This window comes from Lissotriton helveticus, chromosome 12, assembly GCF_964261635.1.
Source record: "Lissotriton helveticus chromosome 12, aLisHel1.1, whole genome shotgun sequence".
In the NCBI taxonomy this organism is placed as follows: domain Eukaryota; kingdom Metazoa; phylum Chordata; class Amphibia; order Caudata; family Salamandridae; genus Lissotriton; species Lissotriton helveticus.
The window spans coordinates 334,213,416-334,230,216 of NC_136073.1; the positions used below are offsets into that span (position 1 = coordinate 334,213,416).

The 16,801-nt window shown below is 48.5% G+C and overlaps 1 protein-coding gene across 1 annotated transcript in view; it reads right to left on the reverse strand.

The window, feature by feature from the left end:
• The window catches only part of VAT1L (vesicle amine transport 1 like), a 1,045,598-nt gene that overhangs the window by 49,439 nt on the left and 979,358 nt on the right, over positions 1–16,801 (reverse strand). Inside the window, exon 8 of the mRNA XM_078671542.1 lies at positions 14,475–14,558. Coding sequence (XP_078527668.1) covers positions 14,475–14,558 — 84 coding nt within the window. The remainder of the gene's footprint in view (positions 1–14,474; positions 14,559–16,801) is intronic.

Consider the following 16,801-nt stretch of genomic DNA (forward strand, 5'->3'; position numbering starts at 1 on the left):
TTTAGTAGGCAGGCTTCTAATTGGGGCAAAACCATGTCCTTCGATGTGCTGGTGACCTCCGCATCTGGGAAACCCATATTGTCACTGACATGGGAAAGAAGATATTGTAACATATCTTTAGAGATATATTTCTCCTTAAGGTCCACAGAACCCAAGAAGGACTCATCAGAAGAATCCAAACTGGAAATGTCCGAGTAGAGGTCGAGCCCCCCTCCAGAGAGAACACCAGCTGACTTCCTAACTTGCTTCATGGTAGACAAGGTCTCCAAAGTTAAGTGCCTCAGCTGGTCATCATCACCCCTTTTGCTTTTCTTTAAGGGAAGGGCTGGATCACGACTCCTCCCGGAGGAGGAGAAAGAAGAAAGGGGAGAGCAATGTATGCGCTTAGTAGAATGCTTCCCCATGCTGTCCCTCAAACAAATGTCAGGAGAACCACCCTGGGGTGCAGTAATAAATACAGGTTTACCAGAAGCAGAAAAAACTGCTTCCAACCTGTAACCCCAGTGCACATACAGCAAACAGCATTAAAACCAGCTAAAAAATGCCGTCCGGAGTACTAAAAGAATGCAGGGGTGAAGCTACCACATGCTGCTTCAGCCTCCCCAAGAAGGCGACCCACACAGAAGGCGTCAAGCCATGAAGCCACCGGAGGGCACATCCAAATGGCAGACAGCACGGTGAGAGGCTCCAGAAAACCCAAACTCTGGCTCTGGGATAGCACCCTCCGGGTGAAAGCCAGAGACACCCCCCCCCCCCCGAACCACACTAGCTCCCAACCGCGCCATACACCAAGGAGGCCCAAGCCGCGTCTGGCAACCTACAACGCAGCCCACTCCCAGCACCTCGGGCCGCAAAGCAGAAAGTACCAACAGGAGCAGAGACCGAGGAGGGCCAAGCAGCGGCAACATGCAATGTGGCCCCCTTCAGTATCCGCAATGCAATGGGGGAATCAAGGAAATTCTGACCGGGAGCCTAATTAAGCCCAGCAATCAGGGCTCCCAGCAGCTAAGTATATTCACAGGGTCCAAGAGACCAACCTCGCATCCTGACCACCACCAGCCCCCACGGCTGTCCCCAGGCACTCATAGAGCCCAGGAGAATGGGAGGTCTGTAAATACCACACTGAAGGAGGTAAAAGCCTGGCAGTTAATCCCAGTGTACCCAGTCTGAATCCACCGACAGGAAACAAAACAGGAAGTGCTTTGCTCTGGCTATAGTATTATAGCCCCTTGCAGGAGGGTGGGTGGAGTTAGCAAGTGTTTCCTGTCAGTGAATATTACCTCATGTTTTAAGACTGGGTCGAGGACAAGGGACGTAGAGGTAATGCTTCTTTGTTTGGTGAAAGTTTCTTTTGGTTTTGAGACTTGTGGTGTCATTAACCAACGGGCCATTACATTTCCACTGCTACTGAAGGGGAGACCAAGACTCCACATGGGCTAAGAAGGGGTAACAAACCTAAATGGATAATGGGCCAGGTTGCAACCAGATCAGGGAGTACCAGCACAAAACTGACAGTGAGCCCATATATAATGAGAAGATTAGTGGTAGGCTGGAACAGAAAAAAAGCAAGAATGGCTCAGACAGGAGTTGGACCACATCCTACATTGTATAAGATAGAGAACATAAAGGAGCACAGGAGTTTTTTTCTAGTGTAAGATAGTACCTGGTCTGAGTATTCTTCACTAACAGGACCTTAGACCTTAGACTTGATGACATTTATCAGTGATGAAAGACAAAACAGACTTTCATCCTCCTTCTCCCCTCTATGATGGTAGAGTGTGTTTGGCCATTTTTTCTCCAAGAACTAGGCAATCACTTACCTTTTGTTAATGAGGTTTGGATCTTTTCCTTTCCTCTTCGAAAGCAGCAGCCCTGAGCCCGAAAGACCTGTGTAGTAGACTGAGCATTCAAGGATGGCAAAGTCAGCCAGGCCCTGGCATTATTCACAATGCACACTTTTTGCACCAGGCAGACACTGGCTGACAGCGAGCTTTCCTTGGATGACATGGTGAGGCAGTTATCCAAACTCACTTCCTCTTTGAGTGACACATTGTTCAAAGGCCCAGTTGATCAGTGATTCCTTAGCTGTACGATCTCTGCATATAGTGAAGCAAATGGAGTAATGGTTTGTGCTTAACATGACGGAACGCAGGCAAAAATATTCAACTAAACAGGCCTCTGTCCACTCTCCACTTGTGCACCATGCCAGTCTGCAGTGTACGGCGGTGACCTTTCAAAGTTACTAGGAACACAGGGGGGTATTCTCAAGAACGTATGATAACTATCGCAAAATGAGCGTAAAACAACTTTCAACATATCATGGGAAAATAACACCGTGTTAACGTGGTATTCTCAACACGGCGGTATCATGCGATAGTCTCACGATAACACGTCAAATAACTGCGTAAAAATCAACACAACGCTGCAAAAATGTGAAACATTAACGCAAAAAAAGTTGCGATGAGGCCAATCGCAATACAAAAATCAGCAAAAACCATCGACAGGCCTGCAATTCACACGTCAGGCGGGAAAAATCACAATAAAAATAGAAAAAAAACAGACAAACAGATGCCAAACAACAGCAAAGCACAATGGATGTTGCCGGAGCAAGTACAGAGGACAACCAAAACCCAATATACCCTCCGGAGGACCAGCCTGGAACCTCAGGGTCAGGGAAGGCCAAGTAGAAGGAGAGTAGGAAGAAGCGGTTCAGTCTGCCGGAAAACAGGATCCTGATAATGGAGGTGGTAGAACACCATCAACAACTGTTTGTCACCTCCATTGTGTCATTGGCAACAAAAAATAGACTATGGAAGTCCATCGTGGACAAGGTGAATGCAGTCGGAGTGCTGCAGAGGGCAATGGAAGAGGTCAAGAGGCGCTGGAATGATGTCAAGCGCAAAACCAAGCTGAAACTCGTCAACAACTGGAAGGCATCAATGCAGACTGGAGGTGGGAGTCCAGCACCACAGGAGGAGCTGGACGATATCGAGGAAATGGTCTCCTCAGTCATCAGTGGGGAGATGGTGGCAGGAGTTGGGGGACCAGACACTGCTCAACATGACCGTACACAACAGCACCAGGGTGAGTAACAACCAGAGACTGGGGGTACGGGGGAGATAGGCACAATGGCACACATGTACAATTGAGTTGAGCACATCTGCGGACAAACCATGCCCCAGCCCCTAACTCCCACTAAGAGACCAATGTACCCAAGTATGCAACATCTCAGTACTGCATAGGCACAGAAGTCGAAGGCACACCTCATGAAAGAGATAAGGGGCAGCAAAATCAGAGCTGCAGGGGCGACTCCCCTGAAATGCAGCACACACACATAACATGCAGAGCACATCAACACTGATAACAATGTGGTACAAACCGCAACACGTCCACAACAGAACACAGGACACAACTGGTGCCGCTTGTGTGTAGAAACTGGCCAATCACATTTAGCTTTGCAGGGAAATGTGACTTGATTCTGTACAACTACAAATACACATCCGTTACGTTGTTGATATGTCCACTGTCCCCCATCAAATAGGCAGCCCCTCTCAAACAGCTACAATGTACACAGTCATGCAGTCTGTATGAAAACATGTACAATGCGATAGCATACATGTGAACACGTTGTTAAACTGCATCTCCCCTTCACATTGCAGAGGGAGAATCAACATCTCCTGCAAAGCAGCCGAACCTCTCTTCTCTGATCACAAAGAGGACCACCACTGCTTCGTCTCTGACGCCCTCCAACAGCTCGTGGGGAGCCTCCGCGGCCCACCTCCAGGGGCAGGGCAGCCCAGCTGCTATGAGGAGACCCCACCCCCTGCACAGACCACACAGCAGGCAGCACCCACCACCACAGCTGCCTCCCAGGACCCCCACGAAGAACACATGGCCTTCCAACGCCGTGTGTTGGGGTGCCGGGAGAATCTGGCTGAACAGGTATGGATGGGCTTCGACCGCATTGCAGACAAACTAGATGCCATACGTGGGTGTCTAAGTCCCATCAGGGACCACTCACAGTCCTTAACAGACACCCACAGTCCGCTCCATGCTCTCCAACGGACCATGGCTGATATCGCTGGAGCCCTGACTCAGAGAATAGAACAACTGTTCAGTCAGAGTGGCTCCAGCGATGTTGGGAGTTGGGACACATGCGGAGGTTAATGGAGACCATGTAGAGGGCGCAGGAGGAAAGAGCGGTTGCCACGGCTGCACTCCAGCGAGTGGTAGCTGGGTTCTTAAATGAGCTAAAGACCATCCTCATGGCATTGCTGCCACAAGGCCTGGGGCTGATGTATGTTGCTGCTACCACTACATCCACATCTCCCCCCCTGAAGTGTCAGTGCCACACAGTGTGGCAGACATTCCACCTCCGGTCCCTGAGGTGTCACTGCCACACAGTGCTGGAGAAAGGCCACCACCACCCACACATGAGGCACATGAAACAGCAGTGGACGAAGATTCGGATGAACCTGCCTTCGTGGTAAGAAGGACGCAGTAGCATTTATCTCCGCCATATGGCCGGTTTCTGCTTGGTTCTGCCCTCTGCATCATCACCTTCCATTGTCCCCGATACACTCTGCAACACTCACCTTGGAACTCGATATGGACTGCCATATGCTGTTTGATCGCCAATGACACAGCATTCAGATTGCGGACTGAACTCTTCCTCTTCCTTTGGACTTGTCAATCCCTGAAGGACTCTGGCTGGCCCTCCATGGGCCAACATTGTAATGTGGGGTTTGCATGGCCCTGTACTGCTCCAGAAGCAACACTCCACTGAATGTGTATTAAACATTTATAATCACACAGATGTGTCATGTCTATGGTCTTTCAACTGTGGAAGTATGGATGAATGTAGGCTCAGTGATTCCCCCTTATTTCCATGTAGCTCATGTAGTTGAACTTAGGTCACAGGGTGACACATTGCTGAATGCGATCCGGGACACACGCATTAGTTACTTCCTTTTCCAGCCCAGTATGGAATCACGCCCAGAGCCTCGGGGTCATTGTTCAAACCCTTACGTTTGGCTGGCATACGCCAGGCCAGCCCACTCTACTTACGTAGAGGTAGGGGCACCATAAGTGCTGAGCGGGTGTGCAGCCTGCGATGATGCCTCGTCCTGTCGGTCAGGACTGGTGATGATCATTGTGAGCCCTGATAGACCACAGTGTAGGCCTGAGCCAGCAGGCAGTGCAAGCCTACCGCCACATGGCGTTGTCTCGTGGGTCACAGAGTTAGTGGCACCTCAAGGGCTGAGCGGGTGTGCAGCCTGCGATGATGTTGTGTGCACTGGTATGTCCTCTGCCATGGCGAAATCAAGACCCAGAATCAAATGTGAGACCTGGTGGCCCACGGAGCGAGGCTGTATGATGTGGAGGGTGCCATGTTTGAGGGCCCCAGGCTTGGCTTGCGCCGGCACGTGGTGGGCCCTCTTTGCGACACACCGGTGGCTAAAGGTGAGAGTGTGGGCTGGGGTGCAGTTTCCTGTGTGCGCAGGGGCGGGCATGCACCGCGGGGCAGCAGGAGGGGCTGGGGTGCAGCTGCCTGGGTGCGCAGTGGCGGACAGGCGATGATGTTGTGTGCAATTGTATGTACTTTGCCATTCATGTATCTGGACTCTGTTTCAGATAAGGGACCTGGTGAACTGCAGTACATACCGGCACGTGGTTGGAGACACACCGGTGGGAGCAGGTGAGCAGTGAGGCCTGGGTGCGAAGTGTCGGAACTCTCTCTCCCTGTCCCTCGCTTCTTTTCTCTGTGTCTCTCTCTCCCTCTCTTTCGTCTTCTTCTCCCTCCCTCTCTTTCTATCTTCCTATCTCTCTCCCTCTCTTTCCGCCTTCCTCTCTCTCACCCTCGCTTTCCGTCTTCCTCTCCCTCCCTCTCATTACGTCTTCCTCTCCCCTCTCTTTCCGTTTTTCTCTCTCTCTCCTTCTCTTTCTGTCTCCCTCTCTGTTAGACCTGGCACCATTGGTGTGGGTCTCCCTTCCATTTTTGCTGTTGCCTCATGTGTTTTTGCTGGTGTTAGATGCTTTGGGCGCTGTGCCACTGCTGCCCAGTGCCACAGTGCAGGTGCTCCCTATTGTAAATTAATGTATGAATTTGTGATTCCATGATAGGCTGGTTTGGTTTACCTGTCAGACCCTACTACAGTGCACCAGGAGTGCTCAGGGCTTGTAAACCAAATGCTGCTGGTGGGCTTGCAACACTGGCTGTGCCACCCACAGAAGCAGCTTGTAAAGTGTGTCTCAGGCCTGCCATTGCAAGGCCTGTGTGCAGTTTGTGACTGCCATGTCGACTTGGCCAGTGCACCCACTTGCCAGTCCCTAAACCTTACCTTTGCTTCATATCAGACACCCCTATGGTAGGTCCAAGGGCAGGGTGCATTGTAAGTGTAAGGTAGGACATGCTCTGGTGTGTGTAGCATGTCCTAATAGTGAATTACAGCCATTTTTGTTTTTCACTATTGCAAGGCTACCTGTTCTCCATAGGCCGGAATGGACAGTTAGATTATTACATCTTATAATCCTAACTGACTCAGGGAACATGGTAGAAATTCAAGTTTAGTATGCCTCAACTCAGAATGATAAAATACATATTTTAGTGAAGTTGGTTTTAACATTCTGTGTTTGAAAATACCACTTTAAAAAAGTAGGTATTTTCTTGTCTAACTATCCAAGCCTGCCTCTGCTAGGTTGTGTATTCCTTGCCTGGAGTTTGAGTAACAGGGGCTGGGGGATTCCAGGAGACAGGGTGAGTCTGCCCAGTGGTGAATAGAGAGATCTGCATCTAGATGGGAGGGAGGAGTTGCACCTGGGACCTGAATAGGGCTGTGCCTTCCCTCCACAATGATGGCTCCATACCCTGTGGTGCGTCTGATGTCTCTGCCCTGCACTATGAAAGGAGAGAAAGAGTCATGTCAACAAAGTGCTCCAGGGCTGTGCCTTCCCTCCACAATGCTGGCTCCACCCCCTGTGGTGCATCTGATGTCTCTGCCCTGCACTGTGAAAGGAGAGGAGTCATGTCAACAGATTGCTCTAGTACCGACCAGAACAGCTTTGGATTAGGCAAAGGCCCTTCTGCCCTCAGAGGACAACAGATTTTGGGGTAGAAATAGTGGGACCCTGATACCAAGAATTTAGATCACTTTTGAGACAACAAGAAGAAACATTTGCTGATGAGTGGAACCAGAGAGACTGCAGAGAGAGTATCCCTAAGCTGAAGTGCTGCTTGGGGAATTGGCCTGCAGTGGTTGCCTGACTGCCAAAGAAAGGAGAGAAGAACTTTGCGCGTACTTTCAAAAACGTGTGTAAGGATCTCCAAAGGCTTGAGAACAGAGCTTGCCACCTCCTGAAGTCTCAGGGACAACAGACTTCACCCACCAGCTCCCCTAGAGTTCTCTTGAAGTGCCTGCAGTTGTGCTGGACTTTTTGAAGACTTGCGTGTCGCAAGGAGCTGGAAGCGCGACTCAAGATCAAGAAACGTGTCGCCGAACTGCTGCTGCCGCTTCACAACACGAAGCGCCTCGCATCGCCGGAGGAGAGCATCGATGTCGCAGCAGACGCCACTGTATCACCGGGAAGCGTGTCGCAGGAGAAGAGGATGGACGTTGCATCAGATGCCGCCGCATCTCCGAGAAGCATGTAGCAGGGCCCGTCGTGGCTCATCGCCGGAGAAGAGTATTGACGTCAAAGCAGACGCCGCTGCCTCACTTGGAAGAGTGTCACAGGGCCTGTCACGGCTCGCATCATTGTGGAAGCAACTTGCATTGCCAGGGGAGAGGATCGACGTCACAGCGGACGGCGCCGCATCACAGATCTAAAGAGCACTAAGCTCATTCTACCATTTTAAGTACAGTATTGTGGATTTTTGTTGTTTGTGGTCTTAGGTTACACCTATATAAAGAATACTTATTTTTAATATACAACTCTGTGGTGCCCATCTGTAGTGTTGTCACTGGGCTACTGTATGTGTTCACAAATGTTTTACACACTGCCTCTGAGATGAGCCTGTCTGCTCATGCCAAGCTACCAAGGGGGTTAGCAGGGGTTATTTTAGTAGTATACCCCCTTACCCTGACTAGAGGCAAGGCTCCCTATTTGTCACAAGTACCTACCTGTGCCAACTAGAGAACCCCAAATCTAACATTGGAGGCAGCAGTGGGATTCTGAACCTGCATTTGTGATTCATGTACAGTGGTTGGTAAGCACTACTAGTGAATGCAGACCAGAACACGACCACATACTTTTGGTAGATTGTTTTTCTGGGACTTTCTATTTTTGCAAATAACTGCCAAGTTTAACTACCATGGATAAAGCAGCATACGTCACATCAGTTGGTAATGATTGAGAAGAGGAGAAATTGGAATGCTACAACTTAAAACAGCTCACGCACTTCTGCAGAAGGTTCAAAGTATCTATGACCGGTATCTCCAGAAAGGAGGAGTTACAAAAAGCGCTGCGGGCCTGGGTCGAAGCTAGGAATACCCCTGAGAATGAGGAAGGGGATGTGAATGCAGATGGGCAGCTGGAAGGGCTATTGGGTCCAGGGGGGAGGAAAGTGGCCTCCCCAGCAAGTAGCAGTGTTTCTGTCAGAGGACTGTCCCCAGAAGAGCTGGAGAACAGCTAAGAGAGTAGGATGCATGAAATGGAGCCGACAAAGCTCAAGTTAAATGGGCAGTTGAAATTTGAAATGCAAACTAGGAAGTTAGCCCTGGAAGAAAAGAAATTGCAGTTTGAACATGAAAAGGTTTTGAGGAAGTTGGAATTGAAGGCCAAGAGCTTAGAGATTACTCCCTCTGGTGGCAGCACACCGTCAGTGCCTGTAGGAACTTTGGTGTATATTCCTAAAGATGTGGTGAAAGAATTTGATAAAAATGATGATATTGGGCAGTGGTTCAGAGCCCATGAGGTAGTCATGTCTTCCCACCGGATCCCTGAGAGAGATTGGGGAGCGGGGTTGTGGGGGCGGTTCCTTAGTGAGGGGCGGGACACACTGTTAGACTTGCCTTCTGAAGTCCATAATTCTCACAGCCACATGAAGGATGCATTAATGTCTAGGTATGGTTTAACCCCTGAACTCTATAGACAGAGGTTCATGAATTGCAAGAAGATAGAGAGCAGTACCTGGGTGGAATATGTCACTTTATTTTGCAGAGCATTGGATGGTTGGGTAAAGGGCAGCAAAGTTAATGATTTTCAGGAGCTCTTTGATTTGATTGTGTGGGAGCACTTGTCCAGTAATTGTTTTCCAGAGCTGCGCCAGCACCTAATTGATAGTAAGCTGACTAACCCTAGGAAGCTTGCTGAAGAGGCGGACCGCTGGGTGAGCACCCGGGTCCTCAAGGATCACATGGAAGACTCAGTCAAAGGTGGGCAGGATCCCCAGCAGAAGAGTGGGGGGACAAGGGTAAACCGAGGGAGTTTCAGAAAAGGCCCCAAAGTAATTCCCAAGGTAACCAAGGGAAGTGTTCTCAGCCTCCCCCTGAGAGAAAGCCGGGGGCCCGAAAGGTAATCCTGTTCACAGGGGACCCCTGAGGTGTTACAAGTGTGGGGACCTGGGTCATAAGGCGCATAATCCACGGTGCCCCCAGTTTGGAAAAACAGCAGCATCTGGTGTTCCACCCTGGCAGATGGTGAGTGTAGCCTTTGGGAAGGAGATTGGTGTCCAAGGTGGGTGGGGTCCCGCAGAGTTGTCCCTTGTCTCTTTAGGAGACTGTGAGGTGGTCTTAGGGACCCAACTGCCCAACCACACTAAGAAATATGGGCAGTGGGTGACCATTAATGGAGGCTCTTAGAGGCAGCGGAGCCAGTGTGACAGCTGTCAAGTGTCACCTGGTGTCTCAAGAGCAGATTGTCCCTCATGCATTTTGCCGAGTTGTTGCCGCCGACAACACAGAGAGCCATTGTCCAATGGCTCCGGTTCCCTTTGAGTGGGGGGTCTCTGGTACTCTTCAGGTAGCTGTGAGGCTCGCCATGCCTGTTGACTGTTTGTTGGGGAATGATTTAGAGAGCTCACCTTGGGGATGTTGGGTCTGCCTGACTGGGCGTGTGTGACCACCCGGTCAATGGCAGCACGTAGGGGTGCTCAAGAGGACCTGGAGCCTGAGAGGGGGGCCCAGGAACCTGCCTTAGAGAGAGTTATCTTGAAGTTCCTGCAGTTGTGCTGGACTATTTGAGGACTTGCATGTCCCAAGGAGCTGGAAGCGTGACTCAAGATCAAGAAGCGTGTCGCCGAACTGCCGCTGCCGCTTCACAACACGAAACGCCTCGCATCGCCGGAGGAGAGGTTCGATGTCACAGCAGACGCCGCCGCATCACCGGGAAGTGTGTCGCCAGAGAAGAGGTTCGATGTCACATCAGACGCCACCGCATCTCCGTGAAGCGTGTTGCAGGGCCTGTCGTGGCTCATCGCTGGAGAAGAGAATCAACGTCGCAGCAGACGCCGCTGCATCACCGGGAAGAGTGTCACAGGGCCTGTCATGACTCGCATTGTTGTGGAAGCAACTCGCATCGCCAGGGGAGAGGATCGACATCGCAGTAGATGCCGCTGCATCACTGGGAAGCATGTTGCAAGGCCTGTCACGGCTCGCATCATGTAAAGCATCTGGCATCGCAGGAGAAGAGGATTGACGTCACAGCAGATGCCGCCGCATCACCGGGAAGTGGGTCGCATCAAGAAGAAAGCGCCATCTTTGTTTCTTTGCACCAGATCTTCAATGCATCACCGTCCTTGCGTGTAAGGGACTCCCGCATCACCTTCCCTGCAACACTTTCATTGCCCTGCGTTACGCATCTTAAGGTACATTGACTCAAAGTGTAGCCTTTTAAGATCTAAAGAGAACTAAGATAATTCTACCATTTTAAGTACAGTATTAAGGATTTTTGTTGTTTGTGTCTTGTGTTAAATCTATATAAACAATACTTCTTTTTAATATACAACTGTGTGGTGTCCATCTGTAGTGTTGTCACTGGGTTACTCTATGTGTTCACAAATGCTTTACACACTGCCTCTGAGATAAGCCTGTCTGCTTATGCCAAGCTACCAAGGGGGTGAGTAGGGGTTATTTTAGGAGTGTACCCCCTTACCCTGACTAGAGGCAAGGGTCCCTATTTGTCACAAGTACCTACCTGTGCCAACTAGAGACCCCCAAATCTAACACTCTCCCTCCGTCTCTTTCCGTCTTCCTCTCCCTCCCTCTCTTTCCATCTTCCTCTCTCTCTCTGCCTCTCTTTCTCTGTTTCTGTATCTCTCTTTCTCCTTTACTCCCTCTCTGTCCTTTGATGGCCGCATGACACACCTTCTCATCTGGATTTTTGTCTTGCAGGATCTGACCTACAGATTGTTCCAAAGAGACCCTCCATGAGTCTTCACTGATGTTCTTTTGAGTTATTTTGAATACATTTTCTTCTGGTAATTTGAAGGAGAATGTGTGATGCAATTTTTTGTGACAACACATGCATGTTACATTTTGTGATTGTACGACATCAGTCAAATTTTTTGTACATGATTTCGTGAAGTCGATGTGACATGTATTTACCCAAGGTGGGGGAGCTGCCGGGGGAGGGGTCCTGGGGGTGGTGGTGGTGGGTGTTGTGGCCCTGTTGGGGGTCAAACAAAAAAAGGTTTCTGTTTCCAGATACCTAAGAGCCTTGCTAGAAAAAACAGCCAGCACACACTGGGGTTGACTGTGAGAACTATGTTTGAAATGTAAAAAAAGGAAAAATTGTTCCTTTTTTAGGTGTCCCCTCACTCACCGGGGTTGCCCCACGGTGACATGCTTCATCATTGGGGCCATCCCAGTCCTCTACGGGCTGGGGCGTGCTACGACTTGCGAAGTTACGTAGGAGCACTTTAAGGACTATGTGTGGTGCATGTGTATTTGTGGGGAGTGGACTATGTGATATGGGTTAAAAATACCTGCCCAGTAGGTTCTCAATAAACTTTATTCTGACCTCTAGGTGGTAACATTAAAAACGGGGTGGGGTGATAGGCTGCCCTAAACTTGATGTGTCCAGATGTACCTATCCACTCCTAAGTCGACATGTTTCGTGCATACCCCAAGCCCTTCTTCGGGACTACACAGGGACCAGCCCTGTGTTCGCCACTCCTTAACTCTTTCAATGAGAATATAGAAATTAGAAATTGACTTTCAACTGCAGCGAACTCTACTAAGTGCATGCAATAATACCTACGTATTTTGTTCCATAGAAACACGTGGTTCCTGAAAGATAAAAAACAACTTGAAAGGTCACGGGGTGTATCACCCCCTATATTATCACACACAGTTTGTAGGCAGAAAATGTGATGTTTTTCTGTGATCTGAAAGCGGATTGATTGACCGTGGTTGTTTTCATGCACAAAAACGTGATTCATTTCGTGCATTTTTAACGTGATTAAAAAAAACACACCTCACTCAGTGACATACCCAAGCATTCATCTGTCATACACACTCATACATACTTTTCAAGAGACCTAACTGGGCCCCATGGAGTCGGAGGGGTATCGGTATCCTAGCAACTTTGTGCTCCGGTTACCTCCTGCATTCAGGCACCTACTTGTGTCCCTCCGGTCCGGATGTTATCGGACCGAGGGTTTCAGTGTTGTTTTAAAGATATCGTTCGCGGTTTGTTGTGCCGGCGTGGAAAACGCCCTTACGTGAACTAGAGCGTGTCGTTCCATGCTATCTCACGTATTCGTGGCGGCCATCTTAGGGGTACCGATGTTGTTATCTTTTTATGAAAATGTACTCAATTGGAACTGTACAGGCTTAATTACACCTCTAAAATAATTTAGGGTGTTGTATGTGGAATTTAGCATATTATCAGGGTACATGCTGGCATAATCATATAGTGTGCATAAACGCAAAAACATTTGAAAAATAAAAAATTATTTAACGCACCAGGTTCACCAGTTATTTATGAGAGCCCTGCATCATTTTGGCACCACGTAAAGTGGAACATGCATGACTCTAGGTCTCATTAAATTTACGGAGCTACGCAAAGCACTCCTGCATGGCTTTGGGTGACCTCATAAATCATGAGTAAGGCAATGCAGTGAAAATTGTTGTGTCACCTTACTCTGTGTCAAAGAGGTGTTCCATGGCCATTCTGGTGGGTTTTCCCATGCAACACCAATGGATTTTGACGCTGCCCGAGATTTACAAAATCATATAAACCCGGGGAAGGGCCAAATCCTTACACCTTCTGATGCGAAGCGTTACATGGTAAAATATCTTTATTTGTTCTAGTGTTTTCCTCTTTCTATGTGTGCATTCTGCAGCACAGATAGAAAGAGGAAAACGCTTAGTATTATTTTTGTGCAGGAAGGCGTCACATACTACTGCACAAAAATAAGCCTGAATGCAACTGAGGCATCCTTGCACCATGATGCAAGGGTGCATATGTTGGAGCTAGGCTGCTAAAATGGCGTCAGCATAAAGACGGTGAATTCCTGTCCTTTCACTTTGGCATAGGTCAGCACAGCAAGGTGCCTCGATGTGCTGCCCTACGCCAAAATCCCGTAAATGAGGACACACATATCGGTCCTCTCAGCAGAACCAAAATATTAAGGACACTGCCAACAAATCAATGGCTACTGAGGATCACTCGTTTCCCCCTTTTTTGCTTATGGACTGATCCAAAATGTGAATGTCAACTGAACAAAACATTGGTCGTAGGGAGCTGACTCAACGCTCCTCTCTATGAAAGAATTGTTAAGTATTATTTACAAAAGATCTGGCAATATCTTTCACACCTGACCTAAAAAGAGTAAAGTTTGCGGGTTTTCACACATATTCTAAGTGTACAGTAACAATGATTAAGGCTAAGAAGTACTCAATCTGCTATCTTGAGTAGTTAGTATATGTGGTATGTAAGGTCCTTAAGCTTTTGGCATTCAAGAGTCACTGTGAAGTACAAATGTGCTTAACTTCTAATTTGACATAACGTAGCATCAGCCATGTGTCTCCTGCAAACCGAACGGACCCACTCACACCAATACACTCATCAAGTACATCTAATAAGCATGCACAAACATATATCCTTTAATTGAGACAAATTGAAAATGTTGACAGCTTAATTAACAGCTGCACCATTAATCAAAGCAGTCCGTCTTCTGTGTTGTCAGTTTAGGCACGCCTGACTAAGTATGGAAGAAAAATATGGATTTATTGACTGCTTATCCACTGACTCTGCTTTCGTTTTCTACTGATTAGTGTAGTGCTTGCTTTTATCTGTGTACAAGAAATCTAGTTTCATAAACACTTCAGGAAGTGCAGATGCGTTTATCGGATTACTTTCCTTAACTTTTCTCTGTAAATTAAGGCAATGAGATTCATAAACAACAATCAATTGTCTTTGTACTTTATGGTACTGAGATAACAGTCCTCTTAATGAAACATGTTTTTCATCATTATGGTTTTAAAACAATGCATGTTTGTTAAAACAATTTGAATGTCTTTTTTACGAACCAAAGGAGTCGGGGCTTTCTCCACATCCAGAATGAGTTTTCCAATGTTTCCTCGGTCGTGGATTCTCTGCATAGCTTCTTTTACCTAAAGAAGCAAAGACGCCATAATCAGATTGAGCGAAAACCACCAAAAAAGAAGTATATTGATGTTCTAGTGAGCATCTATCACAAATTCAGCCTTTGAAAAGAGGTTTAATACAATATGTTTAATAAGCAACCGAGCACTGTACATAACTGTGCGTTAGATCAAGGGCAGCTTCGAGTATGTGGTGACAAACGAGTGGTGCAACTCAACCCAACTTTGGTGGGGTGTGGGGGGGGGAGGGGCGGCAGGCCAACCAAAAGAGGTGCGGCTAACACTTAAAACAATGGGGTGGAACTATCCTTAGATCCAACAAAAAAATAGAGTGATAAACTGTGCATTTTAAACATATTAGTCAAACCAGACACAATTGCAACAAACATGTTTTACTGACATCTGACTATGTTTATAGGCTATGGACAAAGATCTTTAACCCCTCCTTATGCGCATGACGAGCTCAGCTCGTCATGAGCCACGATTCCCGTGTGCTCATGATGAGCTGAGCTCGTCACGCCCGTTAGAACGCTCGCACGTGGGGATAATTCCCCTGCTGTGCTGAACGTTCTATGAAAACGGGTGTGGCTGTGACGGGCTCAGCTCATCATGAGCACACGAGAACCGTGGTTCATGATGAGCTGAGCTGGTCATGAGCACCGGGGCGCTGTGCACGCCCCCGCCCCCCGCCCCCAGCACAGCAGGGAATATGCCCCGGAGTGAAGGGGTTAAAAAGGAAAATTAGTGATTTGACAACTAAAAGGCAGTGTCTATAGTTTTCAGAAAACAAACACTTTAAAACCAGATTTCCAAAGTCAGGTGAGTGTTACAACCCTTTTTGATAATTATCCAAAAATTATTTTCTTGAAAAGACAAGGATCCCATTAAATGTTTTTTTTGTAAACTTTGTTTTATTGAGTTTCAGACAATGAAAAATACATCATACAGGCATTTTGTAATGCTGCAACCATACAAAGGCCTCCCAAGGCACCCCAGCCGCCCTCCAAGCCACGTCATGAAACAATGGTGCAGACCGTTTGCAAAGTAGGTGTCCCGGAATGCCTGACTGGTCAAGTGTCCCTGTTAAGTTCTCCAGACAGAACTCAGTTTTACAGTAAGAACAAAAAAAACACCAACCCCCTCCCCCCACTCCCACCCCTCCTGGAACCGGTGTGTCTGAGATAGTCCCAGAGTGCGTTGAGCGCACTGCGACGTAGATACGCCTATGCCCCAACTGTGTCCTCCGGGTGTGAAGAGTCATTGAGTCTCAGAAGGCAGAGGTATTTCGGGAACGTGACTTCATTAAATTCTGTCGACAGGATTGCGATTAAAGGCTGCCCATAAGTAACAAAAGTGGACAGAGAGTGGGTAAGGGAAGCCTGTATGCGCTCCATGCCTGCTATGTACCACAATCTATGGAGCCACCCTATGTGAGTCAGACGTGTCCGAGTACCCCAGAGCGACAGGATGTGTTGCACTGCCACCCCTAGTGCTAAACCCATCTGTTTCCCCCGGACTGATTTGAGAGGGAAAGTGAGTTTGTTGGGTAAGCCCAGGAGTGTGTATGCTGGGAACCTAGGGATCTCGGTGTCAAAGTGTTTGTCAATTTCGTTAAGAACCTCTGTCCAGAAACCCCCCACCCCCCGGCACCCCCAGAGCAGGTGAGTCAGTGTACCTTCCTCGCCGCATCCCCTTTAGCAAGTAGGAATCCGAGTAGGGTTACCTCTATACAGGCGGACTGGCGTTAAATACCAATAGGTGGCAACTTTGACTGCCGCCTCCCTGCTCGCAGTGTTCCTTGCAGTGTGATTCGCTCTGTAGTATATGGCCTGCCACTCTTAATCAGGAAGAGCCCTACCCAACTCACCCTTCCAGGACCCCTGACCCGCTGAATGCAATGCGGGTAGCGGCGATGGAGCATGCGGTAGAGCTCCGAGATCAATTTCCGATCTGATTCTTTAGTGACTAGCCATTTCTCGTAAGTCCACAGCTTCCTACTTACCAGTGGGTGCACCTCTGGGTGCATCAGCCAGTGTCTAAGCTGGAAGTATTGGTATCTGCTCGGGTTGTGAAGGTCATAGAACTGCCTAAGGTTTGAGAGCTGCATAAAACCCTTGAGGTCGAATAAGTGGCCTGCCGATTGGCACGGGGATGTGCGCTATTGCAAGAAAGCCAGTCTTTCATCCCGAGTTCAAACTCCGGGTTGTCGAGCAAAGGTGTCATCGGTGAGGGAAACAAAGTAAGCCCCCTCC